At 35.9% G+C, this 23183-nt stretch overlaps 1 protein-coding gene across 10 annotated transcripts in view; it reads left to right on the top strand.

The window, feature by feature from the left end:
* ELF2 (E74 like ETS transcription factor 2) overlaps positions 1-23183 on the top strand; it is a 101881-nt gene that overhangs the window by 44118 nt on the left and 34580 nt on the right. For 7 of the 10 annotated variants that reach the window (XM_026499357.4, XM_026499354.4, XM_026499359.4 and 4 more), the window contains one exon: positions 5644-5809. In XM_026499357.4, the coding sequence (XP_026355142.1) occupies positions 5644-5809 (166 nt within the window). Of the gene's footprint in view, positions 1-5643; positions 5810-12322; positions 12413-12986; positions 13110-23183 lie in introns of those variants that run through there. The other 3 variants (XM_044384324.3, XM_026499365.4, XM_057310078.1) reach the window with 3 other exon arrangements.

The following is a 23183-nucleotide window of genomic DNA, read 5'->3' as shown; positions in this document are numbered from 1 at the left end:
ATAATATGAATGGCCAATAAGTGCATATAAAAATACCCAGTATTATTCACTATCAGGGAAAAATAAAACCACAGGGAAATACTACTACATACTTACACAAAATGGCAAAAATAATAGGTATACCATGTGTTAGAGGGATGCCTGGGTGGCTCAGTCGGTTAAGCATCTGCGTTTGGCTAAGGTCATGATCCCTGGGTCCTGGATGGAGTCCTGTATCTGGCTCCTTGCTCAGCGGGTAGCCTGATTCTCCCTCTCCCTCTGCTTCTCCCCCAGCTTGTGCGTGCTCTCTCTCTCCCTCTTTAAATCAATATATCAATAATAAATAAAATCTTAAAAAAAATAACAGGGTTACCATGTATTGAAAAGAATGTAGAGCACTGGGACTCTCATACATTTATAGTGGAAATATAAAATAATTTGACAGTTCTTTTAAAATGAAGTGCACAGTTACTGTATGATCCGGCAAATTGACTCATTGGTGATATGGAATGCAATAGAACAGAAGGGAGGGGAAGATCAGGGACATTAATAGGAGCATTACAACCCTGTTGATGATAATTTGTTACAACAGCTCCAAAAATTAATATACCACCTTTACAGCCTTATTTCCTGCATTACTTTTCATAGTTCTTCGATTACTTGCTTTGCCCCTAATTCCCAAATGTGAAAACTTCCATGACTTTTGTTCGTGTTCATGAGCCTACAATTGCCTTCCACATCTATCAAAATCCTTTTCAGCCATTTGGGACCCTGTTCTAGGAAGTCTTCTATAATCCCCCAGTCTGAATCAATTCAACACCTAACGTGTGGGTTGAAGGTTATACTTCAAAGAGTGTTAAAAACCATTGTTTTGTGTGTTCAATTTTCCTTTTAGACAAATGGGGAGTCATGAAAGCTTTTTGTACAAAGCAGTAATACAGACAATTCTGGTTGTAATGTGAAAAGATGCCCTCCAAAGTTGAGGGCAAATAGTGGGTTTGAATACTATTAGCTATCACTAATTGAGTATTTATTCTGAACACTGTGCTAAGCATATGTACTTTGTGGATATTTAATTTTCAAGGGACTTTGAGAGATATGAATATTGTAACTTTTTTGTTTTAATATGAAGACACAGGTTTAGAGAAGAACACAGGAAGGGAGAACAGGGAAAGATGTTGATAATTTGTTCCATTTAAACATATTAGGCTTAGAGTATTAGCTGATGATTCTTTTAGTGATGTTAAGTTGGTAGTTTAAAATTTGGTTCTGGAGTTCAGGAGATGAGTCAGAGAAGAAGACAAATCATCAGTATAGAGGTGCTATTTTAAAATAAACCCTAAGAATGGGTGGCCTTCCTGGGAAGGTAGAATAGAGTAAAAAGGAAACGCGGAGGACAGAACCTGAGTTAATTGGTTATTTTTCAGTCACTGTTGGAAGATGGAAGGAGAATCAGAGGAGATGCTTAAAAGTAGAGTGGTAGAAAGAGAACAAAAAAGATGAAAGAAGTAGTTTTTTTAAATGAGGTAAGAGTGTATAAGTGTCTTAAGAGTCTGCAGAAAGGGAAAGGAGGATGAAAACTGGAATAGAATTTAGTCCTTATTGACATTTAAGAGAATGGTTTCAGTGAGGTGGTGGAATGCAGATTACAAGGTATGGGTAGATAACTAGCCAAAGAGTTAGACTATCTTTTGAGAGTGTATACAGGTATAAGAAGCAAAGATCTGGAGTTCAGTTAAAAGAAAGAAGAGTTGAATTTTTTTAATAAAGATTTTTTTCTTCTTTATAGTTAATGAGAAGGAACCATTGAAATATTAAAACCCAACTGACATATACGAGAGAGAAGAGTGGGTCTAGAATCCTAATTGGTGGGGAAGAGAGTATAGATGGGGGAATTGATATCATACAGAATTCTAGACTCAAGTATTGCATAGTTTAGACAATTTGATTTATTTCCTACCGGTAGGGTGGAGCTGGAGAGTTCACAATATAAAATAATTTCATGTTAATATTATTGTTAATAATACTATTAGATTTCAGAGGAATGAAGAAGTTATAAATCCCTCGGATTATATGTAAATAAGATGTTTACTGCTTATGTCAATACTAGCTGAAATGCCACTTACGTTTTTGCATTCTGAGTTTTTGCTGAGTGGAGATCTCCTCAGTTCTTACCTACCCCATGCTTCTCATTAACAGTTATTATAGCTAGGTGATGCTGCCTGTATGTTGTGGTTATAAAGCTGAGCAAGAAGCAGGAGGTTCAACTCTTACTATATCCAATTTGTGGGAAAGGATTTTTTTTATTTATTTTATTTCTTATTTTTTATTTTTTTAAAAGATTTTATTTATTTATTTGACAGAGACAGAGACAGCCAGCAAGAGAGGGAACACAAGCAAGGGGAGTGGGAGAGGAAGAAGCAGGCTCATAGCGGAGGAGCCTGATGTGGGGCTCGATCCCATAATGCCGGGATCATGCCCTGAGCCGAAGGCAGACACTTAACTGCTGTGCCACCCAGGCGCCCCAGGATTTTTTTAAAAAAAGATTTGTTTATTATTTGATAGAGAGTATGCTTGAGCAGGGGATGGGGCAGGGGGAACAGGAGAGGGAGAGGGGAAGCCGACTCCCTCCTGAACTCAGACCGTGAATTGGGGCTTGATCCCAAGACCCTAAGATCATGACCTGAGCTGAAACCAAGAGCCGGTCGCTCAACTGACTGAGCCACCCAGGCGCCCCAGGATTTTTTTTTAATGTTAAAATTTTTTTGCCTTATCCAGAGTAGGAAATTCAATGTTAATATTCAGCATGTGCTTGCTTATTATTTTTTTTAAAGATTTTATTTATTTATTTGACAGAGAGAGACAGCCAGTGAGAGAGGGAACACAAGCAGGGGGAGTGGGAGAGGAAGAAGCAGGCTCCCAGCAGAGCAGGGAGCCCGATGCGGGGCTCAATCCCAGGACCCTGGGATCACATCCTGGGCCGAAGGCAGACGCTTAACGACTGAGCCACCCAGGCGCCCCTGTGCTTGCTTATTTTTAATTTATTGTAACTTTGTTTTTAATTTATTTAAATTTTTTTGTGAAATGTTTGATACAAAATGCAGAGTGTATAAAATATATATGTTTTAGTTTTAAGAATAACAAAAAGAATAAATATTACCTGTCAATCAGGTCAAAAAACAGAAATTAGTAGTATTTTAGAATATTAAGTGCGCCCCTTTCTTAATATCCCCAGAGGTGCCATTATCCTGACTTAACGTGGTAATATTCCTTTACTTTTCTTTATAGCTTTATTGTCTTTGGATATATTCCTAAACAACATGTTGTTTACTTCGAAAAAATGAATAATGGCCCAAGCTAACTGAGTTAGGAAACGATAGCATTACCACAGTTAGAGTAAAGCTTCCAGGAAAAGGAAAACTAGTCCGGCATCTGGTTTGCTGAGTTTCAAGAGGTTTTACTCAGGAAATTGGGCAGGAATGTCATGAGTTAGTTCTTGGAAACATAGGGTCATCTTGGTCAAGTGTCAGGCAGTGGTATGACCTGGTGTGGCAGGTTTGTTCAGCAGGTATGTATATATATAGTCATGGGGAAAGAATGCTATTCTGCTTTTGTTTGTTTGTTTCTAAGCTCTTTGTGGCCTTCTTCTAACACTTGAGAGTAGATCAGAGCAGAACACATCTAGGAGGTGAAATGAGTGTTCTTAGCTGATCTAGGTAGCAATGCAAGGTAGAGTGAAGAGATACATCAAAGCAAGCCAAATATGAATAAAAACTGGAAATAGGCTTAGCTGGACACTCTCTTAGGAACAATGCTGGTGGTTATCTTAGTGATGACCGTTTATCATCCTGTCTCAGGAATCATGTTCCTACAATCCAGACTGGTTGCCCTATAAATGGAATGCATAGCTGGCATGCTGGAATCTCTCTTCACTATCCTCCTCAAGATTACTATTGTCTGTCCCATTTTGAATCTCCCATATTCTCTATCTTAAGTTGTGGTCTTTATTAAAATTTTACTTTTGATGAAATACACTCTCCACTCGCTTCTTGAGGAAGTATGTATGGAAGGTAAATGTTTTGAGATCTTTCATATTTGAGAAAATACCTAATTTTCATAAGGTGATTTGACTGGCTGAAGAATTCTAGGTTAGTTATGATGTTCCTTTCTAATTTGAAGAAATGGTTTCACTGCCATTTTCCTTCTAATATGAGTGTTGAGAAGACTGAAGTCTGAGTCCATATTCTTTGTATGTGACCTGTATTTTCTCTCTAGAAACTTACAGAATCTTCCTTTTTGTCTCCACTGTTGTGATATTTCACAGTGGTGTAGCCTCAGTGTAGGTCTCCCTTAATTTTTTATATTAAATATCTGGTAGTTCCTTTCAAATGGGCAGCTTGTATCTGTCAGCTCATGAAATTTTCTAGAACTCTTTCATTTCTTTCCAGCCTTTTTTTTTTTCTCCTCTATTTTCTTCTTCTGGAACTCTGTTATTCAGACATTGGACCTCCTGGACTGGTCCTCTAATACCATTCTCTTTTCTCTCCTGTTTTTCAAAAGTTCATCTTGTTTCGGTGGTTTCTGGAAGACTGCCTCAATTTCATCTTCCAAGCCCCTGTCTTTTTTATTTCAGCTGTCGTGTTTTTAATTTCTAAGAACTCTTTCTTTTTAAATGTCTTTATTAAATTGTATTCCATTTTCATTTTATGGGTATAATATCTTATCTCTATGAGGAATATGCCCTATATGTGTGTGGGTGTGTGTATGTACATGTATATATTCTGTGGTAGAGGCTTTTCCTTAGATGACTGGTAATACTTGGCTGTCTGCTCATCACTAAGAGTGGAGGACTAAAAAGCTGATTGAAAACTCTATTTTTGGTGCAGTACCGATACTAACAAATGTGCCTAATATACTTCAAAGATGCTTTTGTTTTTCCATCACCAGAAAGTTAATTCTCCAATCTTCTGCTGAGATGAGGGCCAGTTGCCTTAGCATCATGGAGGAGGGAATGGGTCTAGGAATCAAAGGCTTTTCAAACAGCTTTAATGGAATCTTCCTGTTTGAACCCCTCCTCCTTCTCTACCACCTGCTACTCCATTTCCAGGAGTAGTGGGTATTGCTTTCTGTGGGTTCTCCAGTGTAAAGTGTGGTGTTTCTCAGCTTCTTTTTGCTGCCAGGCTGTGATTTGGCTTTCCTGGGTCTGCTAAACCATTTCATAACACTTAAACATCCACTTTCAATCTTCCAAGATTCTGTTGCTCTTATCTCTTCTCCTTTGTTGCTCTTATCTCTTCTTCTTATAGGTTTGTGTTCAAAAGTCTTCTACTTTGCTTTTGTGGGTTTTATGAGACAGTGTTCAAAAGTCTTTTACTTTGTTTTTGTGGGTTTCATGAGACAGTGCAATTACATGCATGTTTTTAACTTGTCATCTTAATCCTAAAACCCTGCTTATTTAAAATGTTTAATCTGTGTCTTACCTCCTGAGACTTGAAAAGATTATTAAAGTTCCCTTTTCATCTCGTTTTGGTTTTTACATTCATAATTATAATGCATGAAACTCATTGTGTAGCCCCCTTGAGACTATGTGAACTCAAGTATTTATAAGTAAATCCAGAATTTGTGAATAAAAAGGTTGATTGTTTTCTAAATTTGCTCTTGTAGGAAAGTGAAAAGGTTTCTGAATACCCAGCAGTGATTGTGGAGCCAGTTCCCAGTGCCAGATTAGAGCAGGGCTACGCAGCCCAAGTTCTCGTTTATGATGATGAGACTTACATGATGCAAGATGTGGCAGAAGAACAAGAAGTTGAGACCGAGAATGTGGAAACAGGTAGACCTCTCATAAAATGTTCATTATTTACAACTTCTTATTTTATAAGTGTCAGTATTACTGTTGCGAAATGAGTGCTATACCAAAGAACCTCTTTTTTCTTGGAAACCAGTTAAACATCTCTTATTTAAGGGAGTTTATATAAAGTTCTACATTACAGTTCGTTGAAGTATAGCAGGTCTCATATCATGGACCCTAAGGACAAGATTACAGGCCCATAATAATAAAATTATCATTTTTTTTCTGAGAGTGTGAATATTGACTATTTATAGAAGTCCATAGGCTAGTATATGAGGGTAACTTTTTAATTCAAAAATAGATACAGTGTTCTCCTTCTATGACAGATTAAGAGTTTCTTTGAATCAGTATTGGTGGAGCAGTGGGATTCCTTTTCTCTTCAGTCAGAAGCATCTTTGTAGCAGTCTGTTAGAGTCTTCTTCCCTTTTTGTCTTCTGAGAAATTTTGGTATTTCAGTCTGTCTGTGGTGAGATAATTATATGTTTAATTGGAGATTAATATATGTAATTCTTGGAAACCTTTTCATTTTTGCCACTGACCATAAAGAAAATAGAGTATTTTACCAGAAAGGTTGTAGTGACTATTTTGTAATAATAAACATTAAAATTTATCTTTAGCTCTTACTGGAGAAAAAGAATCCTTATACTTGGCAGACAATTCTAATAAACACTCTTAAGTATTTATGTATGTATGTATGTATGTATGTATGTATGGCACTTGAACATGGCGCTTGAACTCACGACCATGAGATCAAGACCTGAGATGAGATCAATAGTTGGACACTTAACCGACTGAGCCACCCAGGTGCCCCATCACTCTTATGTATTTAGATAAGTTTCTATAAATGTAGCAAAGTCCCATGATTAAAAATGTCGAATATTTGATGTTTTTCTGCTTGTTGAAGCCCAGTAGCACTCCCTCAGACTACTAGCTTCTTCTAGCTTACCGCTGTTCTTCCTCCAGTTTTATTTTTATTTTTTTCCTCCAGTTTTTTTTTTTTAATTTTATTTATTTATTTGACAGAGAGAGACAGCGAGAGAGGGAACACAGGCAAGGGGAGTGTGACAGGGAGAAGCAGGCTTCCCACTGAGCAGGGAGCCGGATGCAGGGCTCGATCCCAGGACCCTGGGATCATGACCTGAGCCGAAGGCAGACACTTAATGGCTGAGCCACGTAGGCACCCCCCCAGTTTTATTTTTTATTGAGCTGAGGGATTAAAATTACCTTGCTCTGCAGAGCAATGATGACAACAGTGCCAGCAAACCCCATGTGAAGTGATAATTCATTTTCTCAAAATAGGCAGCTAAACACTTTATATAGGCTTCATGACTGGACTGGAGTGGTACTTGATTTACAGTAGGTAATGCAAGTGGCAGGAAGATACATGTGTGTTTTTTTGAGGGTTTTGGAGAGTTTTCCAGTCTGAAGCTAGAAGCGTCATGGCAGACATGAATTTTCTTCTTGAGGAAAAGATTAGAAAGAACAGTTAAAAGTATTATGCAGGATGATATTGTAACTGATTTTATTATAGGAGTGTAACTAGGGTGTAACGAAACAGAAAACTAATAGCACATGAAAAAAGGTATGATAGCTTAAGTTGAATGAAAAAAAGAACGTGTTTGAAATTTCTGGAAAATGTTTTGGTCAAAAAAAAATAAGGAAGACTATGATTTTGGTAGCAAATGGGAAACTTTGTAAAGTATGAAAACTACAGTACCAAATACCCATTAGTAGAAAATGGTGCGTACTTACAACATTAAAATACCAGAGCAGATCAGCCAATAGGTTGTATAATTGGTGATCAGTGCTTCATTAATTTAAGTTACTCAGGTAATAATTCCAAATAGGAAGCAAATATAATCTGTTCAAGGGATTTTATTTATTTTCCTAGTTACCTTGAATTCTGAGGCTGATGATAATCATTTGCAGGGCAGAGATAGGAATGATTGTAGTATTGAAAAAGAGGATATACAGAGTCTGGCTAAAAGAACAGTTACTTTTGTGATATTTTGAAAATGGTTTTTGAGTAGTTAATATTTTTTAGATTGGTTTTTCTTTACCACTAAAAGGAAATGTTAGTAAATAAAACTTACATTATTCTAAAATAGTCTAAAAGTACCTGAGAAGTTCATCTCAAACATTTTTAATTCCATTCTGCTTTATTACTTTTAAAAATAAAGAATAACACTGTAAAACTTAGAATTCATTTATAACTCTTTTAAAGGCAATGCCAAATTCAGACAGAAATCTGCTGGGTCATACATCTCACACATCTATAATCAGAACAGTTTAAAACACTCCCATTTATTCATCGTAAGGCATGTGGAAATTGAAACTACAATATACTGAGTTATTTGAAAATACTATGGCTCATGGGTTTTTAATGTAACTTTATAAGGATTGTTAATATATATATAGACTAGTTTAGAATCAGTTAATCTGAACTTAATTTTATGACCCCAAGATCAAGAGTCCCGTGCTCTACCAATTGAGCCAGCCAGGCACCCCATAAAGAATAAAATGCATCTAGAACATATACAGATGGATGACTGTTGTTATGACTTATCTTGATGTATGTTTCTTTCTAGGTAGCGGATTAGGATCAGGTTCCTTTCTTGTGGTGCTATACATTTTTAACTTAAATTCCAGATACATATAGGCTTTGGAGAAGAAGCTGACTGGAAAAAAAAGGAAAGGAACATGTATAAGATGTCCACAACGGTTTTTATTTGGTGAATTGGTGGAAAATGAGATCTATATAGAACAAGATTTCCTTTTGTATACCTAGGAAATGCTTCCTGGAATGCCTCCTACATTATATCTTAGATTATATTAGTCTAAAAAATGTTCATAATTATATTTATTGACCTGTCATATCAATTCTCTGCATGTTTACATTGAAGTTTTTCTTTTTTTATTCCTATAAACCCATATGTATATGTCTATACCAGAAACAATGTTCAGGATAAAATCCAGGCAGGAGTATTAAAATTATATAGTGATGTATATTTAGCCATCTTACTTATTTTATGTATAAAATGATTTCTCATTTTGTTAGTAGTAAACGTAGGATTTTGCTTCACCTTTTTATAGACAAAGAAAATCTACATTTTCCTCACAGAGCTTATGAGTAATAGTAATCCTCTCAAATTTTATAGGAAAAACCAAATAGGTTTGAGACTTTAAGTATATTCATCTAAACCTATAAATTGCTTTAAAAAAATAAATTGCTTTTTGATGATAACTGGAGATCAGTAATTGTAAAGAGTCTCTGAGGAATAGTAATGAAGTATGAATGAAGGGTGTTCTTGACTGACAGGCTGGAAATAGCTTTGCCAGTGGCTGCAGACCCCACCAGCTCCGAAGGCCTGCTAGATAGACTGAGGTGGTGAGTTGGGGATGGAAAGGAGTCTCTGGGATTCCCTACTTAGATTTGAAAATGCAGTTTTTATGTTCCCTCTTAAAAAATTATATACATACATATGTATAAAGTACATACTAATTTTAAAAGGTTATTAGAGATTACCATTTAAAAAGTAGTAAGTTTCTACCAATGCAATCAGTAATAGATAAGTTCTGATAGGAATCTTTTAAGGCTTAGCTGAGAAGATTGAGCTGCTTAGGATCTGCTTCTTCATCTTGCACCTTACTATATTTATACTCTCAAACTTCCACTTTAATTTATGATAATATGTCAGTAAATAGTTTGCATTTCTTATGTGCAAGGGCACCATTTTCAACATGTTTCTTTCCCTAAAGGGGTTAATAATTTACTTTTATATACTATATATTATATTGAAAATACGAAGCAGTATAGAATCAGTTGGGTGCTACTTACAAATTCAAAGAAATTTTCAGAAGAAAGTTCAATTTACAGAATTAGGGAATGTTTAGAGAAAGTAAGGAAGTAGGACAGATAGTAGGATTTGGATGGGCAGATAGGAGGTAAGTGAAAGGCACTGTAGGCTGAGGGAAATATAATTACTAATGGGTGGAATATGGAAGTTCAAGGCATGTTTAGAATATACTGAGTAAATGGGACCATGACAGGGGGTTCCATTAAGAGTTGTGACTAGATTACGATATGAACCCAAGAGTTAGTGATTAGGCATATAAGAAGCAGAAAGACTTGGAATTTTTGAGTAGAAAGTACTGTGTAAGTAGTATCTCAGGAGATGGCAGATGATGGTAGGGGAAGGGATGAAGCAGGAAGACTAGCTGTGTAGTGTGAGTTAAGAGATAACTTGAGCAAAACAAAGTAGAAGCGATAGGAACAGAAGGGGCTTGTATAAGCAAAACTACTCCATATGCGCTAACAATACTTGACATGACAAATTAGGGGGAGAGGCATAGTTAGGGTAAGATACTACTCAGTTTTTTGACCTTTAGTGATGGCCATAGTATCATATAGGGATTTGAGGAAGACAAGACTATTTTGGGAAGCAGGTAAGTTTGGTAGTAGGTGTGTTGATTTTGAGTTGAAGGAGAGCATCTGAGGAGAGAAATATTTAGGTATTTAAAGATGAACAAATATATAGCCAGGGTCCCATCACAAAGGTGATGTCATACTCAAATCAGGATCATTTAAAAATGTTTTACAAAATGACTAGTTATAAATATATGGGCAAGTGTAGGGTGACCATAAGAAATAGAGCAGTAGTGCTGAGGTGGCAGTAGCAGAGCTGTCTGTCCTTCGTCCGGAGGCCCAAAGGGATGGAATGGTTGCTGGAACCCAGAAGAGAGCACTGGAGAGAGGGTCACCTTGGGAGAATCTGGGACCTTTGATCAAAGGATGCAGCTGGCTTGAGGGTAATGCCACAGAAAGGGAGCCTGGGAATGACTCTGATTTTCTTCTCCTTTTCCCCTCTAATCCCCTGCCTAGGCTCTCCATTGACCCCATGCAATTTAAAGCAATAGGAGTCCTGTTGAAGGTAGCCTTCTGGGACAGAGAGCAGCATCAAGAAAGGTGGGGAATAGATCTGGAGAGGCAAATGGAAGCTATCTAGTACAACTGAAGCTTAGTAAAGAAAGGTCAAGGAGAAACTGTTTTGGAAATCATAGTCATTGATGCCATGGTAATAAATGGACTCTGCAAAAGGAAAGGTATTTGAGAGATTTCTCTAAGGGAGAAGATATATAAATTCTGTGTTTGACTCTTGATGATTAAGAACAAAAGACATAGAATTAAGGAATTAACCTTAAGGAATGTTTACATTTTGGGGAACATGAAGAAGAGCCAAGAGTGGTCAAATATGATAGAAAATCCTATTCCTGAGGTTAATATTTTTTCTTTTTAAAGCCTTTTAAATACTTTTCTTTAGTAGAAAAGGGAAGAATATTGATGGTTAGTCATGATTTCAGATTCCTACTTTATTACTTTCCTGTCAGTGTTTAACTTTTTGAGAGTCTGTTTCACTGTCATAAACTAGTAATTCAAGGTCGTGAGGACTACATAAAATAAATATGTAAAAGCAAGTGCTTGTGATGCAGTAAGTGCTCCATAAGTATTCCCTTAACTTCATTAGGACCTTTCCTTATGCCTTCAAATATGGAGAAGGTCTTTTATACGTTAAAACAGAATATTTGTTTACTTCTCTGTTGTATTTTTCTCTTTCTTTTCATTTCCATTGGGGAAAAAAACAAATTCTCTATACCTTCAGTCTGTACTTTTTCCTTGTCATTCCTTCCTTAACTTACTGTGCTTTGGCACCTACATTTATCATTCTCCTGAAGCTCTTTGTTTATCAGATGTCAAAAGCCACTCCTCTGCCAAATTCAGTGACTCATGGAATCATCCAGAAGTAGATCCTTCCTAATCTGCCCTTCGTATCTACTGAAACATTGTATTCTAGCTGCTTTCCTTATTGCCCCTTGCTTGGACTGTGCTATTTATGCTTCTGAGCTTTTGCTTAAATACAGTTTTCTGTTAAAACTGTGATTAGGCATTATCCATTTTTTAAAGGCCCTACTACACGAAACTTTCCACAGGGATTATGGCCTACGTTAAACACTCCCTTTCCTGATCCTCTATTAGACCATCTGGACTAAAGCACTTGATCACGTACTTTCTTACACTGTTCTTGTGTGTATATGTACTCCTTTTGTTTTCTAAGTGGATATGTAAGTCTCTCGAAGACAGGGACCATACTTTTTAATTTTGTTGAATATAGTGTATAATATAGTGTTTAACACATAACTGATAGGAAATACAAATTGAAATAAATTGAGTTTTGCCTCAGTGTTGCAGTATAATCAAGAACCATCTATGTAAAATCTTAAATATATTTTCTTTTTTATTAATATGCTAAGCATTGAATACGTTAGGGTTATTTAAAATATAAAAAGGTAGTCATCCAAAAACATAAATATGGCCATCCAAAATATATCATAACCATAATGTTATCATATTAGATTAACTTCATCTTAAAGTCACAGTAGGTCTTAATCATTCGTGCTTAAACCTAAATTAATTTGATTTTTTTTCTTCTAAATCAGCACATGCTCATTGGAGAAATTGGGAAGTATTACAAAGAAAAATTAACAATGACAATCACTCATAATCCCTTACCAGCAAGGGAACAGCAAGTATTGCTTTTTATATTTCTTGCTGGCCTTTTTAAAATATACATTTTAAGCAAAATTAACATTATGTTATGTAATACAAGTAAATTTATTAAGCTTTACTAACAGACATTGGCTGAAAGCAATCTGATAGCTTCCTACTTCTCTCTTCTGATCATTAGGAGCAGGACTTTGTTTTTTAACCGGGTATCAAAACATAAAAATTTGGTGTTAATAGTTAAAGAAATGATCAAGAAAACTTAGCTTCTTTTTGTGATCAACAAAATTGTGTTTAGAGATTAGTTGAAAAGATAGACAAATGATAAGAATTTTTACATAATTCAAGAAAGCACTGCTTTTTTTTTTTTAAGTAAATGAAAGTTTAGCTTTTTAAAATGCAATTAAAAAAAAAATAAAACCAGATTTCTGTCTTGAAAAATAAGTTCAGGAGCCAAATTTCTTTCTTGAAAAATCTGAAGACTAATTTCTTTCTTGAAAAATCTGAAGACTAAGTTGACTTCATTATGAGCTGTGATAACTTTTGTATTTGTTATACCGTCAGAAATCCTCCCTGTGGCACAAAAGGACTCTTTTAATTAGAAAATATTGTTGCCACAGGGAGGTAGAAGATCGACATGAAAAACTGGGGATCTGAAAAGGAGCCCCTATCCTAGGATTACCTGAAGGTGAAACAGATTGAGCCAGAAGGAAGACAATGCTGGTAGGTTGGTTTTTAATTTACTAAGAATGTTTACAATTTTACGTTTAATTACAATTATTTCAACTACCTATACCATATTTTTTTTAAAGGGTGACGATTCCTCCTTAAGAAGGGAGAAATAATACAGCAGTATCTTTCCTCCTAAATAGTTTGTTATCTCTGCTAACCCTGCCATGTTCCTAATGTTTGTTTCTTTTTATAGATTAAGCTCTAGGGCTATTTCATGCCTCCACTTCCTTGGAAGCTACTACTGACTGAACATCTTCAAGTCTTCCCCCCCCATTTCTGTTATTGCTGCTTCTTAAATCTAGACTTTTTCCTACATTTTTTTTAAAGAAGTGTTTTCTTTTAATTATCTATTTTTTTTAGTTTAGCCCAGTCACTAGTTTTCTAAAAAGGTAAAACGTGAATCTTAAGTTCATTTAGTTTTGATTCTAGAACTGTTTGAATTATAATTGTTCCGTGATTTAGATGAGTTAGAAGGCATTATTAGATAAAAGTTTTTAATATTTTAATAACTATATTTCATTTAGCCTAAGACACCATCTATTGTAAGAAGCATTTTTGTAGACCACTAAAAGTAATAAATGCTGTCAATTATAAATTTTAGGATACCATCAATTGTATAATACATCCTGATTTCAGAGATGTTAAAATGTGAAAAAAAGTACATCTTAGAATTAATGAAATATGGTGTCATGCAATTATGAATCTTCCTGAAATTCCTATTTGCTGGGAATTGGACATTAAAATATCAGGTTTATAAAAAATGGAGGTGAGTTATCGTTGTAGAATTCCATATATATGCTGAGTAAGGTCTCTAAGTTCTTTATAGTCTTTTAGTAGAAGGTATTTAAGTGAAAAATCATTTAACTGTATTGTTTGAAAGTATACAAAATAACTATAAGGTATTAAATTATGAAGAGTATAGAAGATGAAAATGTGTTTTAATATGACACATTACTTCAATCAATAGAGTTTATCATAACTGTTACTTTTCAGTCAGATTTTTGTGTTCCAAAAGAAAATGAAATGAAGCTTCTGCTTTCTAAACTATAATTCTGAAACAGAATCCTTTAAGGAATCTTTAAAATAGCCACTGATTTTTAGTGCACTTGAATATATGTTTTACAGATTGTTATGTGAAGGAAAAAGATAGTGGCCAAAAGTAAAGAACTACCCTGTCAGTTAATACAGCAGAAACGAAAAGGAATGATTTTAAATGGTATTTGTATGCTTTAAGAATCATGTTTTATATATAAGGAAAAATAAGTATATCTAGAGAACAGATCAATAAAGGGTATTTGCTTTTGGAAACTAGTAGCACTCATTCCTTTGCACTCAGATTTCTAATTTTTATTTTTAAAAAGATTTTATTTATTTGAGAGAGAGAGCGAGCTCTCATGCGAGCAGGGGGAGGGGCAGAGGGAGAGGGAGAGAAAAGAGAATCTCAATCTCATGACCCTGAAATCAGGACCTGAGCCGAAATCAAGTGTTGGTTGCTCAACTAACTGAGCCACCCAGGCGCCCCAGACTTTTTAGTTTTTAAAACACTAGTTAACTTTCAATTTCACTATATAACAATGTGTCTAAGTAATACATTTTTATTCGTTTATTTTTTAAAAAGATTTTTATTTACTTATTTGACAGAGAGAGCAGAAGCAGGAGGAGAGGCAGGCAGAGGGAGAAGCAGGCTCTCCGCTGAGCAAGGATCCGGTCGTAGGACTCGATCCCAGCACCCTGGGATCAAGACCTGAGCCAAAGGCAGATATCCAACCTACTGAGCCACCCAGGCCCCCCAAATTTTTAATCATTTAGACAGAGAAGGGGGCTAAATATGAATTATATAGAATTTTAAATGAGCACATAAGGCTATAAGTGTTGCCAAGTAGGGATAGCTGAAGGTTCTTAAATGTAAGAATGCTTAGAACATATGTCTAGGCAAATTATCTATCCATTCATCCTGTACCAGCTCTTACTGAGGGCTGCAGCATGTCAGGCTCCGAGCCCGCTGTCTTGGGGTAAACAAGACCCTGTCTTTGTTTTCACCAGGCTTTCAGCTATGTGAAGAAATGAACAATTAAACACGTTATTATAATCAAATGTGATGAGCATTATGATAGGATTAATGAAAGGTTTAGGGAGTATACAGCTGGGGAATGCCTGGGAGGGCAGAGAACGCCTCCCTGAGGAAGTAACATTTGAACAGATTTAGAGGGTTTGAAGTAATTAGCCAAGCAGAGTATATCAGGGTTGGAAGTCTGGAGGAAGGAGAACAGGGCCTATTTGAATTGTAGAAGGGACTTCAGTATGGCTAGAATATGGATTATGAAAAGAAAAGGGGATAAAAATGAAGCTAAAGAGGTAAAAAAGTCTTATTGCTGAGGACTTTGTAAGGTTTGTGTCTGTTTATTGGGCCTTATCTAAAGGACGATGGGAAGCCTTTTAAGAGTTTTAAACAAAGTATGTTTCTTTTTTTTTTTTGAAGATTTTATTTATTTATTTGACAGAGATAGAGACAGCCAGTGAGAGAGGGAACACAAGCAGGGGGAGTGGGAGAGGAAGAAGCAGGCTCATAGCGGAGGAGCCTGATGTGGGGCTCGATCCCATAACGCCGGGATCACGCCCTGAGCCGAAGGCAGACGCTTAACCGCTGTGCCACCCAGGCGCCCCTTTAAACAAAGTATGTTTCTTAACAAATTTAGTTGTTTCCCAAATAGTACTGTAAATGAAAAGTAGAACAAGACAAGCAAAGCGTTACCTAAAATAAAGTCTGAACTCCTTAGCTTCTCATTCAGAGCTCCCTAATAGGTAGTTAACTATTTTTATTCACCTTCCACTAAATTGTCTGTCTCAATAGATCTGAGCTATAGGTATGCCCGTTGCCCAAACTAAGCTAAAAATTATAGAGATTAAGGTGGTTGCACGGCTAGCCTTTCCTTTCAGAATTCAAACCTGGTGCCTTGGTACAATTCTGTTTCAGGAGGAGTCATTGTCCCTTATGCATCCTCCATGCCCTTTTGTAAACTGGGAAAGAGGCCTATGAGTTTTCTTAGGTTCATGAAAGGGCATCGTTTAAAGGAGGTCAAGAACATTTTCAACACAGCTGTTAACTTTTGTAGTGCTTTTTCATCTTTTTGTGTCATGGGCCTCTTTGATCATTGGTGAATTCAGCCTATGGGCCCTCTCACAACAATTTTTTAAAATATATGAAATACAATAGGATTACAAAGAACCAAATACATTGAAACATAGCTTTTAGACTATTTTTAATTGTGATGTCTTAATGCATATGCTTCTTTAATAATACATTAAATAATGAGAGCTAGTGGCTAATTTATGCCTATAATTTCAAAGTAGTGATGACCATAAATTATATTTTGTGGTATCTGTAACAACTATAATATGAAAATATTTATGATTTCTATTGGTTATGAAGTCATAGATATTGACAAAACTACTGTGATTTGTGTCTTTATTTAGAATTAATTTCAGTTACAATCTAAAAAACAATTTTTCGAGCTCTCATCCATATATTATTTTAACTGTCATTCACCTATTTCTCATACTTTCCTGCTCTATATTCTGCCCTACTGCTGTTCTTTTTTTTCCTAATAACTCATAGTAGGGATCTGAAAGCCATTTTCAGTGTTGCTTATTTAATACACTTTTATGATCCCTGCTAAGGAAAAAAAAAAGGCCCTCAACTATGTAGTGGTAATTTTTTATGTCCCTTAATTGATTGACCTAATATAATTTATCCTAAGACACTCTAATATTTGAACATTTATTATATTTCTTTAAAGCCTCATTTAATATTTTATGACCTGTTTGTGTTTTGAGATCCCTCTTTTTCCATGACAAAAATTTCTGTGGTCACTGATTCTCAAACTTGACCATGTATCAGAATCATCTGGAGCACTTGTTAAAATACAGATTGCTAGCCTTACCTCCAGAATTCCTGATCCAGTGGATCTGGGCTGGGACTTGAGAATTCACATCTTTAACAAGTCCCCAGGTGATGCTGATGCTGTTGGCCCATGGATCATACTTTGAGAACCATTACCTAGACTACTGGGAATGATAGCACAGAGCTTCTGCCATCATGAAACCCGGTTAATACAGTAGCTTCTTATAATATTGTGTTATATCCATCATAAAAGATTGTTATTGGGGGTGGAAAGATACTAAAATTCTTTTAGGTTTGTATGAGATGATGTAATGAATTACTGTTAATTAATTCATCAATAAATATTCACTGAGCATCTACTATATGCCAAGCACTATTTTAGGCCTGGGCTAGAGGAGTAGACAAGACAGGCGACATACCTACATTCGTAGTGCTTAGAATCTAGCAGAGAAAGCATATAAATTTGCCAAATTGTAAAATTGCTCTGTCACAGATCAGATCACATAAATTACACCTCCTGAAATTGTTCTTTAGAGTTAATATTTGCAGTTAAGCTAAGACCATTTCTTTTCAAACATTTGAAGCAGCAGATAAATTCTCCCTCTTCTTCCTTCACGTGAGAGGTATTGAGTACAGTTGAGATACTGGTAAACTTAATATTTATCATGTACAAAGTACTTATTATTTACAAACAGCGTCATGGCTCCTAGGGAATAAGTGATTCAAAGTTGAATAAAACATGGGGCCTGGCCTCAAAGAAGCTTACCAAGTAGGTTGAGAAAAACAAGCATTCAAGGAAATAATACTATGTAGTAGGAGGGTTGGGGAAAGGTGAGAAAGGCAAAGAATTGCCAAGTATAGTAGCTAATTTAAAAGTTACAGATTGCATTATTGCCACGTGGTAGGTCATTTTAAATTTCATCATAAGGGTATAGTTGACAGTTAAGGTCTCTGGGTTTAAGGGCAGAAGAACAAGTCAAATGGAATTCAGCATTTCTAAATGTCACCGTTTTAATTTTTTTATGTGTGGAAATGGTACCATGAAACTCATGAGTGACTTCTTTTTCCCATTCACAAAAAAATTGGGACAATGCAAGAAACACAACCTGTTTGCAGTGCCTAGTTACAACTTGGGAGTGGGATTAGGAAATGAGATAGGACTACTTGTTATTTTTAAAATTTTTTATGTTTCTATAATTTTTTTCGTTTAGTGTATCAGGGAAGAAAGAATGTCACCCATTTCCTCTCTTTCACTTAGGCATTATTAAGACAGAGTGCCAGTTTTTATAACAGATAACCCATATTCTCCTAGTTAAGGTCAGTGTTTGATCATAATTAGATGTTTGATTTCTTTTCACTTTGTTTTTTAAAGGCTTATTTATTTATTTATTTATTTGAGAGAGAGAGAGAGCTTGCGTGAGTGTGGGGGAGGTAGAGGGGGAGGGAATCTTTCAAGCAGATTCCCTGCTGAGCGAGGCGCCCCATGCGGGGCTTGATCTCACTACCCATGAAATCATGACCTCAGCTGAAACCAAGAGTTGGTTGCCTAACCGACTGAGCCACCCAGGTGTCCCTCTTTTCACTTTGTAAATCAGCCAAGATACTATGCTACTTGAATGAGCAATTTTAAATTATCTGAAAATATTTTTCATATGTTTTATATTAGAGGGTGGTGATAATAGGTAGTTATCCTCCAGGATAACTTATTTATTATTTTAGTATTATTACTTAATTTTTTTAAAAAGATTTTATTTATTTATTCGACAGAGACAGAGACAGCCAGCGAGAGAGGGAACACAAGCAGGGGGAGTGGGAGAGGAAGAAGCAGGCTCATAGCGGAGGAGCCTGATGTGGGGCTCGATCCCATAAGGCCAGGATCACGCCCTGAGATGAAGGCAGACGCTTAACCGCTGTGCCACCCAGGCGCCCCTATTATTACTTAATTTTTAAGAACATATTTGAACAAAATGAATTCTTTGTTAGCCAGAACTTGGGAGACATTTTCTTATTACTAGATGACCTTGCAAAAGATCATTCTAGAAAGTTTTACATCAGGAAAAAAAAAAAGCTATGTCTCTAACTTAGCAAGAAGGTACTTCTTATTGTGCATGACATTTGACAAGACTTGTAGGAAAATCTGAATCCTTTTTCTTCTTTATCACCTTTTTTCCTGCTACTTAATTCTTAGAAAATAAATATTTAGAATAATAAGTTAGAATGAAAAAATTCTTTTCAAGAGGAAATCAAGGATTTGGTCCAAGAGGAAAAAGAAATCGAAAGGTGCTGATTTCTTTCTGACATTTGCTTTCTTGAACAAACTTGAAAATCCTTTTTTTTTTTCTTTCTTTTCTAGAGACATTGTTCTACAGTTAACATCTATTTGGACTTACAACATTAAGTTTTAGCTATTTAGTTTGAAAAAAATGAGGTTGGCAGAATCACATTTGTTTTTAATTTCTTTGCTACCATTATATGCCTATTTAGGAGACACTCAGAAGTGCCAGTTATCTACTTGAGACAAGAAGACACCAATTATTATGTCTGGGTTGTATATATGGGTTATATGTATATGTCTGCAGTCCTATATTCTGGGAGGAGAGGCCTTCACAAAAAAAGAAAGAACGTTTGGGAAACTCATCCTTGGGAGTAAAAGTCAAGGGTAGAAGCCAGTGCGTTCAGCTTGCCATCTCACAAAGGGAGTCAGAAACTATAGATTTGAAACCACAAAGAACATAAAGTCCTACATTAATTTTGTCACCTTCTGTTTTTCAATAGTAATTAATAGCAAGCACTTTAACAGAAAGACTCCCTGTATACTTGTTTTGGGGGGTCCCAAGAAATGGGGAAGTTAATGAGAGATTAGTTTAATTCTGCAACTAGTCTTAGGGGAAACAAAATTCCAAAAGATAGAATGAATAGCTGAAAGGAGCAGAAAGCGGGCTGAATTCTTACACTTCTTAAAGGAAGGAAGTAAAAGAGCATGAGGAGTTGCCCTGGCTCTGAGACCATTTGTGGGGTTACCTGAGACTGCCTGTGGTACGCAGAGCATTTGTGTGTGTGTGTGTGGGGGGCTAGAACAAGAAATTAGATATGACCGTAACTGTAAAGGAGCTTGGTCTTTATTGGGAAAATATGTAAGAAAATGACTTTTTATAACCTAAGGGTCAAAAAAATCAGTGTTGTGAGAATGAGGGGAGGGAGCTGTTAGTTATTTAATGGAAAGTTCATGGTTTAGCTGAGCCTGGGAGAATAAAATTTCATTTGAAAAGTGTTACAGAAAAAAAAAATTCAATGACACTTGTTAAAGCACTGTAAGGAAGACTAAATTCAAGGGAGAGCTATTATGATAGGGATAGAGACCACTGTGATGGGGTTTTGCAGTGAGGGAGAGAGAGTGGGCTCAGCTCTGAATACAGTATAATCAAGTGGGAATTTATAGCCAAGGAGTAGGATGGGGGTCAGTGGATGGAAAACTACTGAGAGGAAATATCAAGAACTGGAGGGTTGGGGGCTTTGGCTAAACAGATTCTTGCTGAAGACAGGCCAGGATGATCACACATCAGCTGGGGGTGGGAGGGGATGAGGAACCTCTCAAATATGGAGAGTGATCAGATACAGAGGATGGGGGATTCTGAACTGACTAGCTAAACTGACTTAGAGTTCTTGCTAAAATGGAATTTTACAAGGAAGTACACAGATGGACCTACGAGAAGGTTCAGGAGCCTAACTAAAGTTTGGTAGACAAAGAATCTTTGTCCAGTAGTGAAGGATTTTCTGGTGGTGAAGTCATCATTTATACCTTCTCCGTTACCTCCTAGTTCAATACCAAATCATGTCAGTTTGCCTCCAAAATATATCTTGAATCTACCAGTTTCTTTCCATCTTCATTGCTAATAGCCTCGACCAATCTGTACTTATTTTTTATTATATGAGTAACTGTCATGGCCATTGGCCTTCTAACTTCTCGTTTTCATTTTTGGCCTTTCTCCCTTTCACTCTAAGCAATCTATGCTTTACATAGTAACCAAAGTGATTTTAAAAAATGTACTTATAAATTTAATCATTATACTCCCTTCCCTAAAACCTTTCAGTGGGTTCTAATTGCACTTAGGATAATATTCAGAATTTTTAACATGGCCTTCAAGACATTGAATAATTTGGCTCCTCTCACTCATCTAGAAACAATAACAATAATAGCAACAAGAACAAAATCCTAACATTTAAAATCTCTTTACTATATTGCCAGGAATAGTTCTTAGGGCTTCACATATTAATATTTTAATATTCTTAACAACCCTGGGCTGAATAACTTTTCCAAGACTAGATAGCTATTTAAGTGGTGGCGCAAGGATTTAAATTCAGATAGTAAGTAGGGCTCCAGGGTCCAATCTCTGAAGCATTATACTCTGATGAATTATATAGCACCCCTCTCACCCCAGTACACACACACACACACACACACACACACACTGTTGTCGTTTTGCATTTCCATGAATCCAAACTTTACCTTCACAGGGTGCTTACATATACTGTTTGCTTTCCGGTTTTTCAGTTTCTTACTCCTGGTCATCCTTTAGATCTCAGTTTAAATGTCACTTTCTCAGAGAGATTGCCTTTAGCTGATACTCATCAATCTCAATTAGGACTGTTCTGTTATTTTGTCTTAGCCCCCCATTTTTCTTTTTTTGTTAGCACCTACAACTTGTGATATATTAAACTCCCACCATGAGGTGGTAAATAATTCCAAAAACCTCAGATCACATAAAATATGGCATTATTGTGAGTTTAATAAAATGACCCAAGACAAGGTGTACGGAGGAAGATGTGTGTCGAAGGGGTTCCAGGACTCAGACTAAGACATCCCAGTCAGTCTAAGGTCCGGCTGTGGTTTGGTGCCACCTGGTGGGTAGTTGTGTATTCCAGTGATGGTTGTTTGAGGGTAGAGTGGAAGATGGGAGCCAGTTACCACCAGTTAACTTACCTGAATTCATGTATTCATGATGTTCTATTCTATTCTATTTATGTTTATTTAATGTTTCCAGATGATGCTTCATAAAACCAAAGACCTTATCCTTTGCATGTACTGGTATTAGCTAGAGCTAGGCACCAAATAAGTTTTCGGTAAATTATTTGTTGATTGAATGAGTGAGTGAATGAGAAGATGTCATGAACCAGGACAGAATGCCAGGAACTTTCTATTTTATTTAGAGATTGACAAGCAATATAGTTTAACTAGAGATTAGGCTTTGTAGAGGCATATGGTAGAGAGAGGTAAGGCTAGAAAGATAGAGTGGAACCAGATTGTGGTGGCCCTTGAATAAAATAGTTAGGAACTGTGTGAAATGTGATCTGGAGAAGATGAGAAGTGAAAAGGACATTTATTTTAAGCAACTAGAACATACTTAAATAATAGAAATAGAAGGGATAGCTTCCAAAATACTAAGTTGGGGGTAGGGAATAAACTAAACTTGGCCAATCCAACAAAAGGCAACAGAGGAGAAAAAAAATGGAAACACGAATCATAAATCAAGATAGTAGAAATAAGTTCAAAACACCAGAAATTATATTAAAATAATCTATTGTGATCTTAACATGAGTCTGTATTATTTTTAAAAGATACACAAAACAAAATGATATAAAAAGGATAGATCAATTTATTCATCTGAAAAATACTAACCAAAGAAAGCTGGTGTAATAAAATAGAATTTAGGGTAAGAATTTTTAATTGGGACAGAGACTCTTTAAACTGCTAAAAGGAACAACCCAGAAAATATAATTATCATAAACTTATATGCATCTAACAACATAGCTTTGAAATATCATTTAAAGCATAAACTTTTAAAATTGCAATGAGTAGTGGACATGCCTACGAAACAATGAGATGTTAACATACCTCTGCCAAAATTGAAAAATGAAGCAGATTAAAAAATTAAAATGGGATCAAAGAATTGAACCACAGCACTGACAATCTTCATAAACTAGAGATATATGAAACATTGTACCTAAACTAATAAAATACAACCCTGTACACTTTTTTCGGTTATATATAGGTCAGCTTTTAACTGTGTACTAGGTCATAGAGGAATTTCAACAATGTCCAGAAATCTGTATCATTCAAAATATATCATTTCATCATAATACAATAAAATTAGAAATCAATGAGG

The sequence above is a fragment of the Ursus arctos genome, unplaced genomic scaffold, assembly GCF_023065955.2.
Source record: "Ursus arctos isolate Adak ecotype North America unplaced genomic scaffold, UrsArc2.0 scaffold_11, whole genome shotgun sequence".
NCBI classification, from domain to species: domain Eukaryota; kingdom Metazoa; phylum Chordata; class Mammalia; order Carnivora; family Ursidae; genus Ursus; species Ursus arctos.
The sequence above is the reverse complement of the archived record's forward strand: the minus strand, read 5'-3'. Positions and strand labels throughout refer to the sequence as shown.